Below are 15,014 nucleotides of genomic sequence, written 5' to 3' on the forward strand. Positions count from 1 at the left end.
AATTTATTGCAAGTTTTCTTTCCTGTACATGTATATTTACAACAATATCCTAATGTGTACTTAGAAACATACTGACCTCTGCATAGTAATCTCCTCTTTTCTATAGGAGTATGATTAGAAAATCCTATACAAAATCAATTTTAAAAAACAGGCTATAAAATAATGTAACCATCTATCTTTACTACATGCACGGACGGGCAAGGTGATTTACATAGGTGACAAATAAATACTATTGACAAATAACATTCTATCAACTACAAGTATTAAAAATAACCCTTTGTCCACATGTAAGAACGTGCGGCGACACTAACTTTTAGCTTTTTTTGTCACATACTATATATCAAGTACATTTCATAACACTACATTCCCTGCGGTGTCCCGCTGTTACGTTACAAGACTGTTTTAATTTTATTGTTACAGAAGTGCCACTTTCAGAATGCAATCTTTCACTGAATTTAACATAAAACAGCGTTTTTATGGTGTTTTGGCGGCAAGGGCTTGAGTTTTTTCTGAACAAGCAAAGCAAACCAGTAATTGTCTCAACATAGCAACACAATTATCGGAATAAACAAGATTGAGCATCTGCAAATAAGAAATATCAGCATATTTCATGTGGGATGTTGCCAAAAGGGAAAAGTAAGAACATTTCAAACTTCATGTAAATATAACTCTTGATTGTTTTTGCAATTGGGTGAAACTTATTATTGGTAAATATTTTAGTACACTTAGTACAAAACAATTTTCTGAACCTGTTGTTTTTTTGTTTGTTTTTTAAATACTGGCGCAACACACTATTTTTCATTTCAATTTAATTATGTGAACCCAAGCAGACTCATTTCTTAAAGACCCTGTAAAGTAAATTCAAACATTTATTTCAAGATACATTGTACATATTTGAAGATAACTGCTAAAACCATACGCAAAGACTGAGACTGATCTCGTACTGAATTGCGGAGATACAGCTTCCACCATTTCCGGTGTGTCCGTATTTAAACTACGAGGCGAGGAGGTGACGCCACGGATGAGCCCACCACCCGTGTGCTAGCCAAGTGAAACCCCAAATGCTAATTAGCTTGTGAGCTAGCTGGTGCCCAGCGCCCAGAGGCGACCCAGTGAGATATATTCCAGCCACTGAAGACTGGATATTCTTTCACAGCTCAAACATGAAGTGATTTGTAGGCATAACAACGATGCAAGACAAAGTAGGATCCATTTTGCAGGTTGTAGTAGTCGAATTTGATTAACAACTGAGTGGGGCGTGGTTTCTGCACATTCAGCGGATACGCCCTCAGCATTTGAGAGCAGATGCTTGATTTTTCATGATTTTATAAAACCATTCAAATTTGGCAGGGTTGTTGATGACACCCTTCTCTTTGGTCTGTCAAATTTACAAGGCATATTTATTTTCACTTGACAGGGTCTTTAAGAGAAAACAATCCCCTAAAACACACTTTAACATTCATTTTCATTTCATTGATGCAATTCAATGGAATACCTTTTGAGGTTTGGTAACATTGTAAACCTGGCTGGTAAGTGGGCTGGAGTAAGTGAACATATGGGGCCCTATTTTGGTAGACTCGCGCCCGTGCGCTCGGCGTAAAAACAGGTGGAATTTCATTTTCATGTAGTCTTTTTTTTTCGTCTAGTGTACTGTTTTTTGGGCCATGTTGCAAATTGCGCGTTCCGGCGCACGGAGTTGCCACGCCCCCGATTCATCCGATGATTTGGTAACAGAAAGTAGTCTGCGCTCGACGTAAAAACGGGCGCATCGTCAATTTAGTTCATTGTGTTTGTGAATTCTGTTGACGCGCAATGCCTCATTGGGTGTTCCTGACGCGACTCCACCTGCAAATTTGGTAACAAAAAGACTAGATTTTAGACTCAGGAAAAGCAGGTCTAACTCTGTGCGCAGATGGTGTAACACGATTTTGGTGTATTTGATCGAGTCACAGGCAGACAAATTTGGCACTCCGCAGACGTGTGTGATTGATGTCATCGGATTTCATTTATAAATATGACACCAGCGCAGGACTCGCTTTGAATCATTGTAGAAATCAATTCATTGAAGGGATTTTAATAATTTTTGTCTTTGAACTATTTTAATAGCACCCTTGTCACTATTGTGGGGGGCGGGTTCACACAGAGATGCACAAACACGGTGCAAGGCTGTCTCCAATTGCCCACATCACATGCACGGCCGACTACGTAATCCGCAAGGGGAAATCTTGCAGTTCACCTGCCAATGTCATTGCACGGACCCACAAACACCCCTTCATGCCCAATTCTACCTGCGCAAAGTCTGTCAAAATACCAAAAGAAAGAAAACTCCACCCATGCTCCCACTTAGACTTGCACTAAGCATGAAAATAAGGCCCTTGGACTGAAATATAGTTCCGGTCCATATTTAAGATTGGATCACAACATGTGCCTTGTGCCTTGTAAATGACTACCAATCAGTCCATAATGCACCTTCGGCCAATATGAGCGGGGATAGACTCCAACTTCCTTGTGATGATTGCAAACGGATGGATGGATGCAAGAGATAAACAAAACGTAGGCCCAAAAACCCAATCCAGTCACTTGAGAGTGACAACAAAGTCCATCCTATGCTACCGAATCTTGTTGGTGGCTACAATAACTTGAAATGAACCAGGGATCATGCAACACCAGAAGGGAAAAGTCTGTTTGACAAAATCGGGACATTAATCCAAATAGTCATTTGTACAACGCACCATTCAACTGGGCGCCATTCTCTTGAGTCTTTTTTTTTTTCTCTCGAGTCGAGTCTTTTTTTTTTTTGTGTGTGCGTCCAAGCGCCGCATATCTCATATTCCTGCTGCTTATAAGTGCAGAGGGCGCAACTGCAATCCCGCTCCCCGCTCGCTGACATCCTACCATTGTCACTGAACGCATATCCTGTAAAAATATAAATATGAAAGTATCTCAAGATTTTGTCTTCTGTAACCCTGAAAAGCTCCCCTAGCTGTTGTCGTTCCACTCGGGCATGATGCTGACACTATGAACCGCGTGGTACTGGTGAGGCGATAGCGTGCGCGGTATGCCATGCGTGTAGAGGTACTCGTTCCCCTGCAGGCCGGCGCTCGGCGACTGGATCCCGGCGCCGGGGCTACACTGGCGACCCAGAGTCTGGTGCGTCACGGAGCTCTGGTACATGGCGGCGTGGTGACCGTCGGACAGCTGAGGCGAGGAGTGGCTCCCCACCCCGCCCAGTCTGGACACCAGAGAGCCAGACGTGAAGTGGGCCGAGAAGTGCTGGTAGGGCAGTCGCTCCATGGGCTGCATGGCGGCCACCGAGCAGCTCCCGTAGGGCGACACGCCGGCCCACGTATTGCAGCTGATGTCCTCCAAGCTGGGAACGGGCTCGGCGCCCTGCGAGGCGCCGGCGTACATACAGGCCTGCCGCTGGCTGGACTCGCTGCGGTAGGGCCCGGCTGCCAAGCCCAGGCTTTGCGCGTAGCCCACCGGCCGGTAGTAATGGTCATCCTCGCTGGAGGAGCTCTCCAAGTAAGCTTTCTTGTAGCTGTGCTCGCCTGAGTGGCAGTCGTCCTCCGCTGCTGCTGGAATTAGAAAAAAAATTCAGTCAAGACATTTCCCAGAGACTGTGGGAATAAAACCATGTGCATAAGATGGAATTAAAAGATATTCAGTAGTTCTATCAAAAAAAAAAAAAAAAAAGACCCCAAAAAACCTTCACGCTCACTTTCACATGTTGGAGAAATGTATAGCCCTCGATGGCTTTTGGTCAGTGAAGCAGTGGTCAGAGGAGCCAAAAATTTTACCCACATAAGAATACCTTAGTATAGCATGATTCAAGTAAAACTAAAAAGTAGTCCTCCAGATAACAAGCAAAGTTAGGATAAGTAAGTATTCAGTAACAACACTACTCAAGTACTGAGGAACCGATGGGTAACTCTTGATTTATAAACTTTTTAAAAGAGAGGCATCATGTGCAAATTCACACATTTCCCAACAAAGTCACTAACGTCACTGCACTGGTTAAGATTGGAGTTGTAGGCTGAAATGTGGACATTTTAAGACACAAATGACTGCACATCTCATAGCTGTTACGTTGGATTGGTGAAACACCAATAATCATATTGTTAATTGTATACAAGCAAAGAGGAGTAGTTTTTCTTTGTAAATGCACAATTTTGAATATACAGTATGAAAGGGATCTCATTAGATTCTGGTTGGAGTGTATCGTCAAGTTGTGGAAAATGCTGTATCAGTTATACCGTACATCATAATATCATTTTATCCAGAAAACAAATCACCAGACACATGAGATAAATAACGTATACTTCAGTTGCAGTGGCCAACCTTTCCTTTTGATGCAATGGTACTCCTGGCCGTGCTCGTGGGGGAGGGGATAGGAGCCCGACTGGGGCAGCAAGTCCTGCGAGGTGCTCGTCACCCCGTTCTCGCACTGGGAGTACTGGGAGCTCAGGGTGCTCGGGGTGGACAGACCTTGGACTTCCCCGCTGAACGGACTCTGGCTGGAGCTCACTCGTTGGCGCACCGTGCTGCGAGGGACCACCGGGTAATCCTTGGTGCTACGTGCACACACAAAAAGATAGCATTGACTTGTGAAACTTGGAAGTGGAACGCTTTGAATCAGTCAATTCACCATTTTTTTTTTTTAACGTCTGCTAGCTTAATGCTAACAAACAATGCAATACGCCATAGACAGGCTATTGCAACCAGCATCGACGTCAGAGTAGGTTTGGATTTGAACACAAACGGTGTTGTATAACAATACTCGAAAAATGGCAAATATTAGCGCACGTTACTGATTTTAGAAGGGAGCGTCTAAATGTTTTTATATTTAGTGTGATACTGCCCTCTGGTGGCAAAGGCGCGCACACCAGGAGGAGCAGCACAATATCAATGGGTATTAAAACATGAACTCATAGTGCACAAACTGTTTAATGATTTACATTCTATTGAGTCATTATTCCTGTTTTTATCTTATCAAGCGCAATACTGCTGTTTTTCTTCTTAAGCAAATTACACAAATTTTGGGGGATGTTTTTAGCGGGGCTCGATCATAAACAGCATTTCCATGCATTTCAGTGGTACTACTAAATTTGAAAAAAAGTATTGAAATCCATCCTCTGAAGTCATTCCATCCTTTTCAGCAAATCAGGACTTCGAATTTTGAACTTTTATTTTTGTGGCTTCTAATAAATGTTATGGGAAGGACGGCGAGTCGAACGGGGTGGGGTAGGCGGTCATTTTTATGTGTGGGGCCCTAAAGTTACAAAACCAGATTTTGTCCTTTGAAAATGTGTCTTGCACGCACTCAATCCTTCATGTGGGCCGAGTAATACATACAGTATGTGTATGCTGACATATGTTCTAAAAAGAAAATGATGTGGACCGTGCGTGTCCGTGCACGTGTGGACTGAAAACGTCGTCCAAGTTCAGGCACGCGACAATAACGTCACTGCTACTTAACACTCGCAACCGGCTCGTGGAGGATGTTGGTCATCGTCACGCTCTAATTGTTTTGATTTGACAACACTTCCCATGCAAGGAAGCCATTCATTAATGAAAACCATGCCTACGCATTAATGGCCATAAAATTAGGTACACCCAAACAATTGAAAATTGCTTCCTAACACGGAGCCGGCGAAGTTTCGGGGCAAACATTTTGTGTCGGCCTATATATATATATATATATATATATATATATATATATTTTTTTTTTTTTTTTTTTTTTTGCTAACACCAACCTGGTTTTTCGTGGAAAAGACTTATGTGTTTGGATTTTTAAAAATCTAAACATTTATAATGGGCATTAATTATACACAAATGTTTATTTTTCCTGGTTCACTACACAATATCCACAAAGAGTTTCACAACTAACTGACTCATTGGGATGCAGTAATAAAATTTAGGATGCCTGTGAAATTTGTTGTAGTATATTGTCTGTCGACATGTTTTGCTGCACTGTTAGTGTTCAAAATTCAAATATCTTCTTAGAAGGATATAACACCACAACGTGATGCTCTTCATTAGCCCGTCATTGGCATTTTGCATTGTTTGTTAGCATTAAGCTAAACTGGCTTTACTTAGGCAAAGCTTTGAAGAACAAATTGGTTTCTTTTTGACCCAGCAGTTTTGACAGCGTTTACTTTTTGTGACATTTTGATTTGGTTGTGTGCTGTGAGTTTTTTTCTCAATAAAGGAATGGGAAACACCGAATTACATGCAGGTGTACCAAATACTGTAGCTTTTGTGAAAAGTTAAAGCCCACGTACCTTTGCATTCTAGACATCCGGTGCAGTTCCATGTCATCACTTCCCCGAAAACCTTTTGCAAACGGATTGTTCTCAATTTTAAGCTGCGTTATCTAAAGAAAATAAGGATACAACCCAGTAAAGCACTGCGATTTTTTGCTCACTTTAAACACGTTTTGTTGTTTAGTGGAACTGATGATCAAATCAATAACCCATCATATCATCGCTGTCCTGTGAAAAACACTTATGTCCAATTTTGGATTTTTTTTTTTTTTTCATTTTCACGTCAATGCGATGTCTGTAACACGGAAACACCATTCACGTAAAAATAAGAACATTGAAACAAATGGACATAAGTGTTTTTCACAGGACAGCGACAATATTATCAAATACAATTGGTAGAAATCCTTTCCAAAACTAAATTATAGTTGCTTCAAGTTCTAAAATCAGGCATGATGGTTTTCTTTCTTCTTGAGTGCTTTCTCTTGTCCTGATCAAACTGCAAGTTTCATTATAGAAATAAGCTTTTCCTTCTCCCACTTTAAAATGAGCAGTTTAATGACACGTGCAAACAGAAAGGCAGTCTTTGAGCACTTTTCATTAGCAGGTGAAGTGGACACATGGCGTCCTGTAGCACATTATTAACATTGTTATTAGTATTACTGCTATGGCAGATGTTGGTCTGTTTGGTTATTAGACAGTTGTGCTCAAGGGCCTGCACTTCGGAATACGTGCCTTTTTCTTTTTTTTTTTGCACGTCTGGAAAGCCCCAATAATTAGCCGTGGGGGTAACGATGTGAGCCCCCACCAATAGCACGTTGGGAAATAATGAATGGCTTCTACAGATCGCAGCTTCCTGTTCCCAGAAGTAAGGAGACTGCTGATTGGCTGCAGAGACATTACGAGCCCCAAAATCTGCTCTGCTCTGCTGTACAACCGAAACAACCCCCCGCCCACACACCTTCGCCATCCCTCCGCCTCCTCCCCCCAAACTAAATACATAGACGCCCACGTGTTTAAATGATCTTAAACAGACGCTGTTTACACGTGCACATTTTGTCTTTTTCGTCTGCCTCGCACGTATTTGGGGAGGGCAAACACACGGCTGCACGCAGACCAACATAACATAAACGAACTGCACGCGAGATTCAGTCATTTGAAATGTGTGGTAATTTATCCAAAGTAGCAACGACTATTATTTCAAACACACACACACACACAAAAAGTACACGAAAAACGACGTGTTTTTTTGTGTTTGTTTGTAAAGAACAAGCCAGAAAGATCTTTCCCCGTAGGCTATTTTTTTTTTTACCCAAATGTTTTGAGAGTGTAGGTTGTTTTTATTAGAAGTGTTCTGTTACACGCATTTTTTATTACAACCATTCAAGAATTTCTGCATTTTCAAACAAAATACTAAATTCGAATTTTATATATAAATATTTATATTAATGTATATATATATATACAGTATATATCATTTCTCAGTGACATGGCTGTTCAAATGACATCAGATAACAAGTTGTATTTAATGGCTTGATCTTTTTCAAATATATAATTCCTCATTTGTCACTAACTAGTTAGTCCAAAAATATAAAGTAAATATAAATACATCATAAAGGTCTCCATGCGTATTTTCTAATTTGACTCCGTTTTTCAGTGACTATTCAAAACAAAACATTTGCATTTATACACATGAATGTGTATAAAAAAAATCATCATTATCATTAAGACAAATCTTTACTTTCCTGCTTGTTGGTATGAATTCGCTAATTACCTTATTAAATGATTAATTAAGCCGAGCTAAAAGGCGCTGCGGTGTGTCTTCCCCGTGCAATAAAATGCGCACGAATTCAACGAACTTGAGGGGGGGGGGGGGGCAAAAGAGAGATCATTTGACCTTGTGGTTCTGGTAGGACGTGACGGCGATGAAGGCCGTCTCGGGGAAGACGTGCGTGCAGAAGGCCGTGTTCTTGGACCCGAAGCCGTTGTTCTCGTCAGCCTTGACGATGTGGATCCTGGGCTGGTACTTGTGCATCGAGTTCAGGATGATCTAAAAGAACCAGACCACCGAGATATATGTGCAGTAAAGAGAGAGAGAGACAAAATATGCATGGCCATTTATAATAGGGGAAATCCCGAAAAGAAACAAAATTTGCAAACGCACATTATTATAATCTTTATCATCACATACAATATTTAGGCTACATAATGACATGTAAAAAAAATATATAATACAAGTTGAGATGATAACATCGGAATTTGAGCAGCGCTCCAAACCAGGGTGGGCCAATAATGTGGATCAGCGCCACAAGTTGCGAGCTGAGTAATAAAAAGTTGAATTCCTCAGTGGGTCAGAATGCAAAATGTAATAACAATTTGTCAGAACTGTTTTAGAACATGCAGATTGATGATGAAATGCTGAATTTCCTGTCATACTGAAGCAAAACATCAAACGGAATCCAAACGCTGCACAACCAATCACATTACAGTGATTTGGATTCATTGGACTCTGAATTACTCTCAAAACTTCTTTATTATTGTTATTATTATTATTATTATTATTATTATTATTATTATTATTGATGAGGAATAAAAACACTTAACACTTAACTGAGGAAGAAAAACACTTTTAACAAAATGGCTTTGATCAGGATTATGTTGAATTAATGCATAAATTAGTAGAAACCAAAATCTATCCAAATTTGCTCACAATTTTACCCAACAACCTTTGAGGCAATAATCACAATAGAAAATATTTGGATGTATCTTAATAAGGCTCATGTTCCTAAAATATATATATATATTTACATATAGTAAAGTAAAATTTGGGGTAAAAGTAAAAAGATGATACAAAAAAAAGAATCTGATCCAGATTACACATTGTGCAAAGTAGTTACAATTACACTAAATGTAATACAAATTGTCTGCTTTGCCAAATGTTTCCAAATGCAGATTCAAATCATGTGATTTTTTTTAAACAGTTGCAACGGTTTTCTCATGTTAAAAAAATGATTTGGTTACAGATCAATGCCACGATCAAATAATTGCTTACATTATTTTTCTCCGTGTTTTCAGTAAAAATAGAGTGGGGAGGGAAATCACCATTTTTTATGTTTTTCATAGCTTGACATCCAATGTAATCAAAACCAGTTTGCAGCCGTGGTCCTAACATGAATGGCGCCCTGTGCAAACCCCTTTGTCTTAACCTTAACTCCTAACTTCTCACTTGTAAAAATCCTTGAAGACCACTTCTAATGTAATGCCAACAACTGCCAAGAAAAAACCCATTTCATACAGCATTTGTGCAGCCGCACATATTGCACATTACAGAAACCACCACTGCCAGTTTGGAGCCAGAACCCAAAGTGAATCAATCTCTCGTTTATACTGACGCTGTACACAAAGTTAAACCCAAATCTGCTCTCAGTGTTGTGCAAACTATTTAAATGTTTTGAGGTATGCACTGTTACAAAATTAAAAGTGATTTAATTACTCACATATTCATACTGAAGCTTTAGTTGCCCAAAAAATGGAATCCATATATAAATGGCCCAACTTTTTCACAAAATAAAACTGCTTTTGATTAGGGCCAGATTGATTAATCACTGATATTAGCCCTTTAAACATCAGCGATTGTTTGACGGTTTTTCATATATTTTTTTTAATCCCACATTAACACACTACAACATAAAACAAAGATAATGACATTAAAGTAACTGTTTAAAAAAATCAGCAAAAAAACTACTGTATTTTTTGGACATAAGGTGCACTTAAAATCCTTTACTTTTCTCAAAAATCAACAGTGCGCCTTGTAATCCTATGCGCCTTATTTATGGTTGGATATCGGCTTTTCAGTTTGTCGCCTTTAATTCAAATTCATTCCTATTACGTTCACGTTGTCATTCTCATCCGCATCTAATTGCATCTACATTTTCGTCATACCAGAAATAGAACTACCGGTACTTCCTGCTTCTGTGTCTTAAGAGTCATGGGAAATGTAGCCCTACTAGCTTAATGCTGCGATCAGACCGAACGCAAGCTGAGCTCTTCTGGCGGTGTGTTTCCAATGTTACAATGTGGGACTGCAAGCTAAACGACACAGCCAGCTTCCAATAGTTGCCGGGACTGAGCGAAAAAGGTTGCATAATGGTGAGTGCAGTGACTTGTTTGCAGCTATTGAACTGTCAACAATGGTAGCAATTAGCATTAGCCAAAACAATAACACAATCATCGGTCACCTGATCGATTAGCGATGTTAAAACTTTTTTTTGGTATGTTTTTTGGAGGATCCCCTCCTCTTCCGCACTCAAATCAACCCCTGTGAAAATGAACGACAAACAAAAGCGAGACATGAGGCGCAATCTGATATTTCGTGTCTGGTCTGAACCTAGCATAAGTGGGTGTAAATCTATCATATAAACATAACATTTAACATACTGTACGATGCTTCACAAAGATAATGCCCCTCATAAGTCCTTGCGCCTTATGTATTAAAATGTGTTCAAATAGAACCATTCATTGATATTGCGCCTGATAATACGGTGCGCTTAATGGTCAGAGAAATACGGTATTCTGATTATTGCCAATTTATCTCACTGTTATAAAGTTAAACAAATACTAAATGACAAAGTATTGGAAAACAATGAAGTGTTCTGCCTGTAGTGTGTATTTTTGTTGTTGTAAGCATTAAGGGACCAACAAAGATGCTATTTTAGTCGTTATAAATTTTTCAAATTATCCGAATCTTATTCTGACAAATAGTGGAATGAGCATCGGCCTCAAAAAAAACCACATCGTCGGGCCTTATCATGATTCACATTGAATCTTCACATGAAAACCGAATTGAATCCAAATCTCATATTCTCAATGTTAGAAAATGGATATGAATATTGAGTGAACATTTTTTTTATTGAGAGTTGTCACAAAGTAAAAGTGGTTTTAATATTGCACGCGCTCACCTTAAGATGAAAACGGAATTGGATCCGAATGTTTTCTCAAGGTTTTGTCATATGCGATATGAGGAGGCAGACCTCCTCAGTTATCTGAGTGTCTCACAATAAAGTGGTTTTACTTTTTCATGTGCTTGTGCCGGTGCTTCAGGGGCACACCAGATTGAATCCAGATCTGCCGCGCGCCCGCGTTCATGCCAACCAACACGCCAGCTATGAACCTCGAGCAGACAAGAAAACACAACGTGCGTGATTTGCACTGTGCTCCAAACGAATCGGAGCACATGTTGTTTTTGAACTCATTTGAACCTTCCGTTCTGTCTCCTTTCTGCCAAACCTGCTCTAAAACTTTCCTTATGTAACTCCAAAGTGATTCCCACAAGCATGTCGCCTCTTTCTCTCGCAGTCGAACGTGCTAAGTGACGACTAGCAGAGGGCCGGCGTGTGTGCCTGCTTCGGCCTCCAATCAGCTTGAACTTGAACTTTCTTCTGTGGCCTCGCTCGTTAAAATGCGCCACAATAGGTCTGCGGCCTTTGAGGAAACCTGCTGTTTGATTTCTAATTGGCACATCTTAAGATTCAAATGTAAAGACAAGCTGGCCCGCCCCCTGTTGTTGCCTTTCTTCCCCTCCCCCTCCCACCGTTGGTATTCCGGCCTATCTGTTATCTGGAGGGTTGTTTTTGTACCTGCCTTCCATTGCCACACTGACCTCCGGCATGCCAACGCAAGGCTCTCTTTGGGGGCCGAGTGAACCACGGAGGCCATAGAAGGATACAATGGTGCTCCATTATTAGTTTCCAGTTGAACTTGATCGCATTTCATGCTGCAGTAGCTTTTGGCAAAGGCCTGAAACTGTCCCGGACATTTTTGCATCCGCGCCCTGCATGCTGCATGAAGGTGGTGAGTGACCCTGGCCACTAAACAGCAGTTGGGATTTCATTTTGGATGGATGGATAGATGGATGCTTGCGCTCTGACAACTGCATGTCCTAAAAGGTCTTCATTTGCTCCAGGGCTAACCCCATGGTTTGATTTCTTTGATTGCTGTTTGACAATGTACTACAAATATATATATATATATATATATATATATATATATATATATATATATATATATATATATATATATATATATATATACAGTAGTCGCCTAGTTTGTTCCCCCTAAAAATATTCTAAAATATTGGTGAAAAAAATCCATTATATATATATATATATATATATATATATATATATATATAAAATAGAAATTACATTTCTTTCCATTAAATTTTATACCAAGCATTTTTCAAAAATAAAAATACACAAAATTATTTTTCCAGAATAAAACATGACTTGTATTAATAAATAGTGTATTGAATGTTGCTGTCCAATGAAAAAAAAGAGTGGGCCATCTGGTATGGCAAGCAGTTTTGCCTCACTAGTAACATATCGCTGTCCTATGCCAAAATTCTCCCACTGGTGTGTACAAATGTCATACAGTAGTGGGAAAAAAAAAACAAAAACGCGACTAATAAGACAGGCGAACTTACAGGAGCAGCGCAATGTCCATTCACTGCAAAACCACCATCGCATTAACGTAGATTTAAAAGCTAAAAATGTCACCCCCTAAATACACATTTCCCCCGGAAAATAACACCGCCCACAAGCTGCGGCTTCCCAATGTCCAGCTGGCGTGAAGGTGGCGGTAGGGATCCACGGGACCACCCTGTGGGCTTCTACCCCGAGCCCAAGCCACTCCCAACCCTGCCCCCTCCTCTTCCCTGCATCACCATGATAATAGTTCATGATAGCGAGGGATCACTTTTGGCCCTTCTCGCTTTCAAGTTCCAACCACATCAGAGAGCTCTCTTCCTTTGGTCCAAACATGGCGCGACGAGCGCAGAAGACAATTTAAAGAAAGGGAACTGTTAGAAAAGAGGATTGCAAATAGTGTATATATGTACAGTGGGCATAAAAAGTCTACACACCTCTGTTTAAATGAATGCTTTTTTTGGTGATGAACAGCTGAACTTTAATTCAGCTTCTCACCGGCACTTCAAATGCTGGCAGGTGTTCAAACTCCCATTTAACTTGGGTTAGAATGTGATGGGTTCCTTCGTCACACAGCCACACTCCCAGCAGTAGAAGGGTGTGCACACTTGTGCAAACACAATATCTGAGTTCATTTTTACTCTCCCGCTTTAAGAAACCACATGTGGTGGCTATAAAACAATACGCACCCATGTTCAAATGCTTTGTGTTTTGCAACAATGAGTCCAAGGTCATTTATTTCAAAGGTTTGATTGGAAAGCCTACTAAAACAGCTAAACTTTATTCGGGGTTAACATAAGTTTGAATGTGATTGATTATTCCAGTTAGCGGAGGGTGTGGACACTTGTGCAACAACATGAGCTCAGTTTATTTGTACTCCCCCTCTCTGAAAGATTTCATTTTTTTTCCAATTGGGTGCTAGAGGTTAAAGGTCACATGAATGAGTGAAAAAGTCTTGAATTGATTTAATAGAAACCTTTTAGTCATTCCGACTGAAATCATTACACTTGGAGATCGGGTCAACTGTTTGCATGTGATGTGATCTTATTCCAATCTGATATATAGATGTGCCACTCGTCTCCTTCATGTCACAAAAACCAAAACCAAACCACAAAAAACAAAAATTTGAACAGGGGTACGTAGACTTTTCATAACCACTGCTTATCATTTGATGTAAACACATTTTAAAATGTTTTTCAACCTTTTTGAAAAGTTTGGATTTATATACAATACACAGACAGTATATATATTCATAACATATCTACTCACACACACATTGACCGCAATGATAAATTGAAAAAGGCGAGTACTGAAATTCCGGTATGATATCAGAACGAAAGAAATGATTAGATCAATAATTCGATAATTAAAAGTCAGTGTGCCTGTTTGTGTATTGTCATATGAAAGCATAATTCATTCCCCCGGTCTTGCATGCAACTGATCAAATCTCCTCTCCTTGCACTTCAGCACTTGTGCGACTCATTGGCTTAATACTTTAAGCTTCATTGTTTCCGTGCGGCTTTCCAAATAATCCCCAATGGAGCTCCTGCGCTCGGTGCCGTTCGCCTGCTGCAAAATTCCCGCCTCGGGCTCATCCTAATTGGTACCTGCCAATTTATTCCATGCGGCTGCAGCAACACAACCCGTGGAACCGTATTTGTGGCCCGCCACCATGCAGCGTGTCATTTATGATTCCCAGGGGGCACCAAAGACGAGACCATAAACCAGCCAGAAAAGTGTGCATGCATTGCATACATTGCAACCAATCCAAAAAAAAAAAACAACAAAAAAAAAACAGTCCAACCAAAAATTTACAACAGCATTCACATTCCATCCCAGCTCCGGTTTCATTTGGCCAGCTGGGCCCTCCTGGCCTAACTAGGTGCGACTTGGATGCGTGGCAGCTCACTTGTATGCGGAATGTCTATTATAGTGCTTCTCAAAGTTTTTACACAAAGTACCACCTCCCAAAAAAATGCTGAGCTCTCCAATTGCCAACATAATGACCAATATTAAAATACAGTAGCGCTGTAGGCGCAACTGGTCATCAAAAGCAAGGCACAGGTTTTATTTGTAAAAACTCTCGATCGATGGCCGAAAACGCAAATGCAGGTTTTTGCGATTGGCGGGTTTCGTCTTGACAAATAGTATTCTGCAAGAATTTTTTTGTCGCTGTTGTTGTCTCAAAAAAGTCCGCTTTTAAGCTATCGATATTTAATGTTGTTAGCCGCTGTAGCATTATCCAAAGTTTAAATATGAATATGGTAAA

General features: G+C 40.2%; 1 protein-coding gene across 4 annotated transcripts in view; it reads right to left on the reverse strand.

Annotated features, from left to right (window-relative positions):
* tbx5a (T-box transcription factor 5a) overlaps positions 1-15,014 on the reverse strand; it is a 27,578-nt gene continuing 12,564 nt past the window's right edge. For all 4 annotated transcript variants that reach the window (XM_086053114.1, XM_086053116.1, XM_086053117.1 and 1 more), the window contains 4 exons: positions 8,161-8,313; positions 6,285-6,376; positions 4,342-4,574; positions 1-3,578 (listed from right to left, as the gene is read on the reverse strand). In XM_086053114.1, coding sequence (XP_085909240.1) covers positions 2,980-3,578; positions 4,342-4,574; positions 6,285-6,376; positions 8,161-8,313 — 1,077 coding nt within the window. In that variant the 3' untranslated portion in view covers positions 1-2,979. The remainder of the gene's footprint in view (positions 3,579-4,341; positions 4,575-6,284; positions 6,377-8,160; positions 8,314-15,014) is intronic.

The sequence above is a fragment of the Filicampus tigris genome, chromosome 15 (genome assembly GCF_054856515.1).
Source record: "Filicampus tigris isolate MCC_2025a chromosome 15, RoL_Ftig_1.0, whole genome shotgun sequence".
In the NCBI taxonomy this organism is placed as follows: domain Eukaryota; kingdom Metazoa; phylum Chordata; class Actinopteri; order Syngnathiformes; family Syngnathidae; genus Filicampus; species Filicampus tigris.